Source organism: Ictidomys tridecemlineatus, chromosome 11, assembly GCF_052094955.1.
Source record: "Ictidomys tridecemlineatus isolate mIctTri1 chromosome 11, mIctTri1.hap1, whole genome shotgun sequence".
NCBI lineage: Eukaryota > Metazoa > Chordata > Mammalia > Rodentia > Sciuridae > Ictidomys > Ictidomys tridecemlineatus.
In genome coordinates, this window is record NC_135487.1 from 126,121,058 (window position 1) to 126,131,066 (window position 10,009).

Sequence of the window (10,009 nt, forward strand, 5' to 3'; positions counted from 1 at the left end):
CGCAGCAGGTGGTCATGGGTCACTGAGTCTTGGGGGCCTAAGTGATGGGTGTGCTGGGTGACCGACGGCGCCCCTGCCGCAGCCTCAGCTCTGTGCATCGTGTGCCATGAAGGGGGTTCTGACCTTTGCTCACAGCCTCCTCCCGAAGAAAGCCACCGGATGGGGTTCCCCAGGGCCTGGCTCCACTCCCCAGCCCCCCGGGGACACCCAGGAGCAGGGGCGATCTTGGGCTGAGCCCTAAAGGGTTAAGCCCGGGTCCCGCCCCTTTCCCGCCCGGCTGGCGGGAGTATGAATAGCCTCGCTCCCTCTCCCGGACTCCCAGTCGCTCGCGCTGCTCCCGCCCCGCCCCGCCCCGCCTTGTCATTGTCCCCTCAAGTCTCTTTCTTCCTAAAAGCTCCGAGAGCCGCTCCCTTCTCCCTGGTGCCCCACGTCCTAAGAGTGGTTCCGACGAGCAGGATGGAGGGCTGCCTGGGGGAGGAATCTTTCCAGCTCTGGGAGCTCAACCGACGCCTGGAGGCCTACCTGGCCCGGGTCAAGGCGCTGGAGGAGCAGAACGAGCTGCTCAGCGCGGAGCTCGGGGGTCTCCGGGCACAGTCCGGGGACACATCTTGGCGGGCCCGAGCCGACGACGAGCTGGCGGCCCTGCGGGCCCTTGTGGACCAGCGCTGGCGGGAGAAGTACGCGGCCGAGGTGGAGCGCGACAACCTGGCCGAAGAGCTGGAGGGCGTGGCGGGCCGATGCCAGCAGCTGCGGCTGGCGCGGGAGCGGGCCTCCGAGGAGGCAGCCCGCAGCCGGCGAGCGGTCGAGGCCGAGCAGTGCGCCCGGGGCTGGCTGAGCGCACAGGCGGCGGAGCTGGAGCGCGAGCTGGACGCCCTGCGCGCCGCGCACGACGAGGAACGCGCCAGCCTGAACGCTCAGGCTGCCTGTGCCCCCCGGGTCCCCGCTCGACCCCGCGGTCCCCCAGCGCCGGCCCCGGAGGTGGAGGAGCTGGCCCGGCGGCTGGGCGACGCGTGGCGCGGGGCAGTGCGCGGCTACCAAGAGCGCGTGGCGCACATGGAGATGTCCCTGGGCCAGGCCCGCGAGCGGCTGGGCAGAGCCGTGCAGGGCGCTCGGGAGGGTCGCCTGGAGCTGCAGCAGCTCCAGACCGAGCGCAGCGGCCTCCAGGAGCGCAGGGAGACGTTGGAACAGAGGCTGGAGGGCCGCTGGCAGGAGCGGCTGCGGGCCACTGAAAAGTTCCAGGTGAGGTTGTGACCTAGTCCCTTCTGGGGAAGGCAACAGGCAGGGGTAGCCTTCGATGCAGGCAGGAGACACCACTCAGAAAACCCGCATCGGGTGCCAGGGGCCCTCGACCTTCACAGCCCGTCTGGGGTGGGTGGGAAGGATGGGGATGTAGAGGCCTCCAGAGCGCATGCCTCTCAAAGGCAGGCAGGCAGGCAGGCCCAGGACGCCCTGCAGCCCTCCCTCGGCTGCCGTCACTCAGAAGATGCTGGGCGCTTTATACCCCAGCTCCAGGTCTCTAGCCTGGCCTCTTAGAGCCTCTACCTGGCAGGAGGAGCCAGGGCCCCAGACCCTCTCCCATGTCATGGCTTCTCAGCTCCTTGGAGCACATTCCAGAGGCCTGGGACAGCTGCTTCCTCAGGAACAGCACAGATGGGACCAACAGCTGAGAAAACAGCCTCTTGTCTGGGCCAGACCGAGGTCTGACCACCTCCCCTCTCCTCCTCTGAAAGATTCCAGAACGTGTAGGAAGTGGAGGGGCGGGGCCTGGGGTGAGGAGCGAGCCGTGATGGGACCGTGATGGGACCGGGCTGTTGGGCTCCCCGGCTGCAGGCTCCAGGCTCTTGATTAATCGTTTTTCCTTCTGCTTCCACTTTCCCCCCTTTCCTCCTCTGTAACCCATCTCCTCTCCCCCCTCACCTCCCCCTTCCTGTGGGAGCTGAATTCTCAACAACATGTGCTCCCAGTTAATCAGCATCCTCCGAGGAGCCAGGCATGGGAGAAGCTGGGAGGGGCCGTGTGCTTATTTGGGGGGCCCAGTGGAGATTCCCTGGCAGGAGGGGGGGGGAAGGGGGAGGCTCTGCGCTAGGAGGAATCAGGGTAGTTAGCAGGGGGGACCCCACCACCCCACTGACTGCCCGCCCTTGCTCTGCAGCTGGCTGTGGAGGCCCTGGAGCAGGAGAAGCAGGGTCTCCAGAGCCAGATCGCCCAGGTCCTGGAGGGTCGACAGCAGCTGGCACACCTCAAGATGTCCCTGAGCCTGGAGGTGGCCACATATAGGTAAGGATTGTCCCCACCCCGCCCAGGCACACAGACATACACACCCATCCAGGGCGGTCACTCTGTGGCTGGAAGGGCCCAGGGGTAGGTGGTGGCCGCTCTGCTCTTACTGGGTTTTGTGACCCTGAACTGGTCATCTCCACACCAGGACATCTCCCATCTGAGCCTCCTGCGCTCTCTTGGGCTCAGGACCAGAGAAGTTTCCTGAGCCCAGGAAGTCCTGGAAGGAGGGGTGAAGGGCCAAGTGGGACAGCCTCAGCAGAGGGGCTGGACACTTGTGGGCCATCTGCATGCTGGCCCTTCCCCCAAGGGGCTGAAACCCATAGAGAGAGAGAGAGAGAGAGAGAGAGAGAGAGAGAGAGAGAGAGTGTTTGTGTGTGTGTGTGTGTGTGTGTGTGTGTGTGTGTGTGTGTGGTCGCACCAGGGGGAAATGTCCTCAGGCAGCCTCAGAGAGGAGACCTTGCAGCCCATCAAAGTGGTGCTTGCCTGCAATCCCAGGAAGCCTGAGGCAGGAGGATCGGAGGATCGCAAGTTCAAAGCCAGCCTCAGCAACTAAGTGAGGCCCTAAGCAACTCAGTGGGACCCTGTCACTAATAAAACACAAAACAGGGCTGGGGGTGTGGCTCAGTGGTTAAGCATCCCTGGGTTCAATTCTTGGTACCAAAAGAAAAAAGAAAGGAGTCCTTGCCTGTGTGGGTTGTCATAGTGACTTGTCACCTGACCAGGATCATAGCCTTGACTATAGGTAAGAGCTGAACTGGGTGACATCTGTCTGAGGAACCTTTTAGCCTGAAGATCGGGGCTCTGACTCCTCTGTAGCCCAAGGGCACCGCCCCTCTGTTGCCGGGAGAGGCTGAGCAAGGCTACTCTGCCTGGGCCAGAGCCACATCTCTTCTGCAAGCTCTCTGCTGCCTGAGGATCCAGTGACATCCACAGGGTAGGAGTTCAGGGCTGGATGAGCTTTTAGGATAGAGCACAAGAGTCCACTGGCAGAAAGGGCAAGGGGCTCTGAGACAGACCCAGGAAGGGAAGGGAGCCAGGCCCCAGAGGAAGAGAGGGACCCCACGTCCACAGAGCATAGAGAGCCCATGCTGCCTCCAGAAGAACAGAGGTGACACTACAGTGGATCCCACAGCCGCTGGATCATGGAAAAGAGGAGAGTGAATGCTCAGAATAACTTTTTTGAGCCAGCGCGTGGCATGCGCCTGTAATCTCAATGGCTCTGGAGGCTGAGGCTGGAGGATCAGGAGTTCAAAGCCAGCCTCAGCAACTTAGCAAGGCCCTAAGCAACTCAGTGAGACCCTGTCTCTAAACAAAAATATATATACATATATAAAAAGGGCTAGGGATGTGGCTTGGTGGTTTAGTGCCCCTGGGTTCAATCCCTGGTACAAAAAGGTAATAATAATAATTTATATGATTGATTGGTCCTCCCTTCCCCAGTCAGCCCGATGCGGCGCTGAGGCAGAGGCATGGGCAGAATGACCTCCACTCCCTGAAGGGGCTTGGGATGCAGAGCCCTTAGAGAGCCCAAGATGAGGGCCTTGACCCCCATACCACTGAGGGGAAGGGTCTGGGCTCCCCTGAGGAATGCAACCGCTGGTTTTTGAGGCCTGAAAAGGATTTGCAGAGAAGGAGCTGAATTCATTTGCTTTTGTCTGTCGCCAGCTCTGGGGGATCCCAGGGGAGGAGGAGAGAGCCCATCCCCTGGGAACAGCCTGAGAATTCCCACTTCCCCGAGAAGCCCCCCTTCTCAGACCCTCCAGATGGCCACGGGGACAAAGGCAGGAATTAGCATGAGAATTGGCCCCCCAACCCAGGGATGAGGTCATGGGCTGGGATGGGAGGGGGAGCCCGGGGGAGGGGGAGGGAGGGGGAGACGGTGAAGCCACCAGTGATGTGCTGGTGGCCCTGCGTCTGACCGTGTGGGAATCCGCTTGTGCATCTTTGAGGTCCCCAGAGTGCCCCGAATATGTGTGTGACTCTGTGTGACCAAGTGTGTGATGTCTGTGGCTGTGGCTTCACCCTGTGGGTGGCTTTTGTGTGACAGTGGTTAAAGGAAGGGGGAGCCTGCAGTGGCCAGCCGCAGGCCTCCTGAGGACCCAAGGCTGACCCAGCTTCTCCTCCCTCTCCCCAGGACCCTCCTGGAGGCTGAGAACTCCCGGCTACAGACCCCTGGTGGCAGTTCCAAGGCTTCCCTCAGCTTCCCCGGTAAGAGAAGGGGCCAGGTTCCCCCTGAATCCCTAGCTGCTGGGCTTTTCTTACCCAGGCAGATTTTTCTAAGTCTTAACTCCTTGGCCCCCAAAGCGCTGGACATACTCTCAGCCTAGCCTGTCGTCCCTTGCACTCCTGCCGGAAGTGATGGCTGCCTGGTGGCTCCCCGGAGGACCAGTACATACTGACACTGTTCTTCCTCCTCTACCTTTCCAGACCCCAAGCCAGAGCTGCATTTCCCCGGGACCCCAGAGGGCCGGCGTCTGGGACCTCTGCTTCCTGTTCTTAGCCCCACTGCCCTCCCATCTCCCTTGCCTAATGCCCTTGAGACACCTGTGCCAGCCTTTCTAAAGAGCCACGAGTGCCTGCAGGCCCCTACCCCCGCCTTGGCCAGCACCCCCATCCCACCCACACCTCAGGCTTCCTGTCCTGCTACCAATGTAGCGGCCAGAGCCCAAGATGCTCCTGTCTCCTCCGTCCAGCCGCAGGGTGAGAGCCAACAGGCTCCAGAGCTTGTGTGGGCTGAAGCCAGGGGGGCTGTCCCTGCCAGCATCCTCCCAGGACCACAGGAGCCAGGGGGCAAGCAGCCAGAGGCCAGTACAAGCCAATCACCTGAGAATCAGTCCTCTTTGGCCCCACCCCTTGGCCTTGATCATCCCAGTTTAGAGGCTAAAGATGGAGAACCCAGTGGATCTATAGCATCCAGCAGATTCCAGGAAGAAAGTGAAGGGCAAGTATGGGGGCTAGTAGAGACAGAAGCAGCCACAGAGGTCCACGTAGTGAGAAACGTGCAGCAGAAAACATGGCCAGAAGAAGGAGACTTGGACATGAAAGAAATTCAGGATCGGGATCCTTTGGAAAAAGAAACCCTGAAGACTGGGGGAATTGAGATTCCAGAGCCACAAATGTCCTTGGAAAACCAGAGTCATGAGGCACTAGAGAAGGAAGATCAAGAATCTCTGAGGTCTTTAGAGGAAGAGAACTTAGAAACACGAAAAGATCTAGAAAACAAAAATCCAGAGCTACTGAAATCTTTAGAAGAAAAAGACTTGCAGTTGGAGAGACCTCTAGAAAAGGAGGCTCCTGAACTACCCAGACTTATAGGAAAAGAGGACTCACAGACATTGCAATCCTTAGAAAAGGAGAACCAAGAACTAATGATGTCTCTTGAAGGTAATCTAGAGACAGTTTTATTTGCAGGAAAAGAATATCAAGAATCAGTGAAGTCTCCAGAAGAGGAAAAATTAGAATCATTGGGAGCTCTCAAAGAGGAGAACCAACAGCCTCTGGGATCTGAAGAACCAGAGGACCAGGGATCATGGGGATCTCTACCAAAAGAGAATCAGGAGTTCCTGGGGGCTCTTGAAAATGAGAATCAGGAGACATTTAGACCTCCAGGAAAAGAGAATCAGGAACCACCAAAGGCTCTAGAGGAAGAGGATCAGAAGATTGTGAGGCCTCTAGAAAAAGAGAACCAGGAGCCACTGAGGTATCTAGAAGAAGAAGATCAGAAGACTGTGAGGCCTCTAGAAAAAGAGAACCAGGAGCCATTGAGGTATCTAGAAGAAGAAGATGGGAAGACTTTGAGGCCTCTAGAAAAAGAGAACCAGGAGCCACTGAGGTATCTAGAAGAAGAAGATGGGAAGACTGTGAGGCCTCTAGAAAAAGAGAACCAGGAGCCACTGAGGTATCTAGAAGAAGAAGAAGATCAGAAGACTGTGAGGCCTCTAGAAAAAGAGATTCAGGAGCCACTGTGGTCTCTAGAGGAAGAGGACCAGAAGGTTGTGATACCTCTTGAAAAAGAAACTCAACAGCCCCAAAGTTCTCTAGAAAAGGACCAGGGGAGTATCATGCCTCCAGAAAAAGAGGATCAGGAGTGTTCCTCTCAGGAAGAGGACCAAGAGACATTGAGACACTTAGAGAAAGAGACTCAACAGCCATCAGCAGCTCTAGGGGAAGAAGAACAGATGACATGGAGATCTCTAGAAAAGGTGGATCCAGAGTCACTGAAGTCTCTTGGAAAAGACCAAGAGATAGTTAGGTCTCTTGAAAAAGAGAACCAAGAGTTATCCAAGTCACCGAAAGAAGAAAGTGGAGAGGCCATGGGGTCCTTGGAAACAAAAAATCTAGAACCATTCGAGTCTGCAGAAGAAGAGAACCTGGAAATATTGAAATGTCAAGAAACTCAGGAGCCACTCTGGTCTCTAGAAGAAACGAATAAGGAGACAATAAAACCTGTAGAAAAGAAAATTCAAGAACCACTGGCGTCTGCGGAAGAGAACCAAGAGACACCGAGACCCCTAGAAAAGGAGACTCAAGAACCACTAAGATCTCTGGGTGAGTGGGACCTAGAGAATCCGGGATTCCCAAAAGAGGCAGAGAAGGAAAGTCCAAGGGATCAGGAAGAGGAAGAGAGACTGGAGAAGGGAGAGACTCAAGAGTCACTGAAGTCCCTGGGAGAGGAGGGGCAGGAGCCGCCTTGGTCCACAAATCAGAGGTGGGAGGACAGGGCTGTGGGGGACCAAGCACTGAGCCAGGAAGCCCCCCCTGGGAGGCTTGGAGTGGGAAGTGAGGACGAGGCAGAGCCCGACCTGAGGGAGCAGGATGGGGAGGAGGAGGTGGCGCAGCCAGAGGCGCCAGAGCCCAATGTCACAGGAGGCACAGGGAGCCCAGGGAGCCCTGGGCCCGGGGAGCAGAGTGTCCCAGCGGAGGGAGCCCGTGGGAAGGGAGACACAGAGGGCCTCCAGGACGCTGCGGGGCCAGCGGAGCCGGTGGGAGCCCCAGGCCTGGGAGCTTCCCCAGGAAAGCCAGGGGGGACAGAGCCCCCGAGGGCAGATGAGGGTGAGGCCTCAGAGGGTGACCTGGAGGTCGCCTGGGGACCAGAGACGGCCAGAGGCGAGGCTGCTGTAGGAGCCAAGCTGGCACCGGAGCAGGAGGTGATGGGATTGGAGGACCCAGGGCACCAGGCTGGACAGGAGGGGACGTGGCCACCCCTGGGGGAAGAGGGCTCCGGGGCAGAGAGAGCTCAGCTCTTTGGGAAGGACCGAGAGGAGGCAGATGTCCTGGGGACAAGCAGAGACCCTCCGGAGCCTCCCAAGGACCTGGAGGGGTCAGAGTCGGAGGCCCCCTGGGGAGCAGAGGAGGGGTCCCCCGTGGACACCTCAGGAAGGGGGACCTTTCAGCCCCAGGCTCCGGGCTCCGAGGAAAGCGAGGATGTTCCACCAGCGCTGGGGCCCCCCAGCCCCAGGCCCCCCGAACCCTGGCGGCCCACCCCAGTCCTGGGAGATGCCCCTGGGCCTCAGCCCCAGGATGAGGGGAGCCTGGCGGCTGGCTGGGGGCTGGAAGGGGGGGCTGAAGCCCTGAGAAAGGTGCAGGGTGAGCAGGAGGAGTTAGGTCCTGGAGACGTCTCGGAAGACCCCCAGGAGGAGGGGGAGGAAAGCCGCGAAGAGAGCGAGGCGGATGAGTTAGGGGAGACCCTTCCGGACTCCACTCCCCTGGGCCTCTACCTCCAATCCCCTGCCTCCCCCAGGTGGGACATGGCAGGAGAACAGAGGCCCTCCCCACTAGGGGAAGCCAGGAAGGAGGGCTGGGATCCCACTGCCCTGGTCTCCAAGGGCCCCGGGGCCCAGCCCTCAGAGGAGGAGGAGGAGGCGGAGGAGGAGGAGGAGGAGGAGGAGGAGGAGGAAGGGCAGGGCCAGGACTCCGACCTGTCAGAGGAGTTTGAGGATCTGGTGACTGAGGCGGCCCTTCTTCCTGGAGACCCCCGGGAGCTGGCAGAACCTCTGGGCCAGGTGCCCCAGATGCCGAAGCCGGAGGTCTGGGACGGGGATGGGGAGTCCGATGGGTTTGCAGACGAGGAGGAGGGTGGGGAGGAGGGGGAGGAGGAAGAGGAGGAGGAAGAGGAGGGGAGGGGGCCGGGGGCTCCTCGGTGGGGGCCAGGGGCCTCTGTTAGCAGCCTCCAGACTCTGAGTAGCTCTCAGAGAGGGGACCTCCTGGAGCCTGAGACCGTGGGTGTCAGTGTCCCCTGGGACCATGGCTTGAAGGCCTCTGTGACTGCTCTGGAGACCGAGTCCCAGGACAGTGCTGAGCCCTCGGGCTCCGAGGAGGAGTCTGACTCCGCTCCTTTGGAGAGGGAGGACCCAGACTCGGGGCCTTTACAGACCCCCAGAGGGGAGGAAGCCCCGGGCCCCCGGGCAGGGGACGCCCTCAGTGTCAACGGGGGAGACCACAGCTTGGAGGAGGAGCCGGAAGACGGGGATGGCAGGGTGATGAATGGGCTGCAGCCGTCCCAGGGCACAGGGCAGGGGACGCCTGAGGCCCCTGATGGGGACAGAGAGGTCCCCTTACAGGAAGAGGAGGGGGTTGCCCTGAAGACCCCTCGGGCGGGGGCTCCTGTCCACCTGGGCCCTGGCCGGTTCCTGAAGTTCGCCCCAAGGGAAGGAGAGGGGGATTCCTGGTCCTCCGGGGAGGACTAGAAGCGTGGCACTCAGGACCTGGTTGGCCCCAAGTCCCCTCCCGGCTGAGAGGCAGCACCCTTCACGGACAATCCTAGGTCTGTGGTTTCTGAGGGACCAGATGCCCGGCTGGCTCAGGTGAAAGGGGGTGTGTCAGGAGCCTGTCCCCAAAAACAAACACTTCAGATTCTGCCATCTCCCAAGGGAGGGGACAGTGGTGGCCTCCACCAGGGCTCCCCAGCCCTGTGCCACCCGCTGCTGCAGCAGCCTCGCCCTCCTGGGAGGCCTGCCCTGTGGCTCATGGACGTGAAGAGTGTGCCCGTGTCCTGACCCCTCATCCGGGCCGTACTGTCACCCTGCCCGGCTCACCCCTGCTTGAATAAAACCGTGCCTCCACCTACAGCGTCTGTGCTCCTCCTTCCCACACTCAGGGGGTCCTCAGGGCGGGCAGAAGAGCAGAAATAGCGGGGAGATTTTGGGAAGGAAGCAGGAAAAGCCAGCGTCGGCCTCAGGGGGGACACTAGGCGGACAGACCCACGGACTGGGGCAGCGGGCAGCAGCCCTGCAGAAGGCCAGCCTGGGTGACCTCAGTGTCTGCAGACGCCGGCCCTCGTCATCTCTGTCTGCGGCACTGATTACAATGATTAGGTCTTGGGCCACCCCACCCCTGCGCGTCCTCCCAGCAGCCCCTCAGTGCCGCCAGCATAATAAGCCCCCTTGTCCCCAAACCCAAACAGTTGTCTGGCCTGTGATAACCGGCTGAGTCGGAATGGGGCGAGGGGGGGACGTCTGGTCTGCGTTAGCCTGGCTGTGTGGCCTCGGCCCAGGGCTTTCTGCACCTCAGATTCAGCTGTGCAGGGGGGAAGTCGCACCCCGTGACTCCATGACTCTGGTGGCCTCCTGGGGCAGGGAGAACAGGAGAGAGGCTGGGGAAGCCTCTTAGAGTTTTTGGAGGGGGTGGGGACTGGGAATTGAACCCAGGGGTGCTTAACCACTGAGCCACATCTCCTTCGAGACCGGGTCTGGCTGAGTTGCTTAGGATCTTGCTAAGTGGCTGAGGCTGG

At 60.2% G+C, this 10,009-nt stretch overlaps 1 protein-coding gene across 1 annotated transcript; it reads left to right on the forward strand.

The window, feature by feature from the left end:
* The first annotated feature begins 315 nt into the window (after positions 1–315).
* On the forward strand, positions 316–9,345 carry Nes (nestin). Its single transcript, XM_005331398.5, has 4 exons — positions 316–1,239; positions 2,153–2,277; positions 4,415–4,488; positions 4,708–9,345. The coding sequence occupies exons 1-4, from the start codon at positions 457–459 to the stop codon at positions 8,964–8,966; spliced, it is 5,241 nt and encodes a 1,746-aa protein (XP_005331455.3). The 5' UTR covers positions 316–456; the 3' UTR covers positions 8,967–9,345.
* The last annotated feature ends 664 nt before the right edge of the window (positions 9,346–10,009 follow it).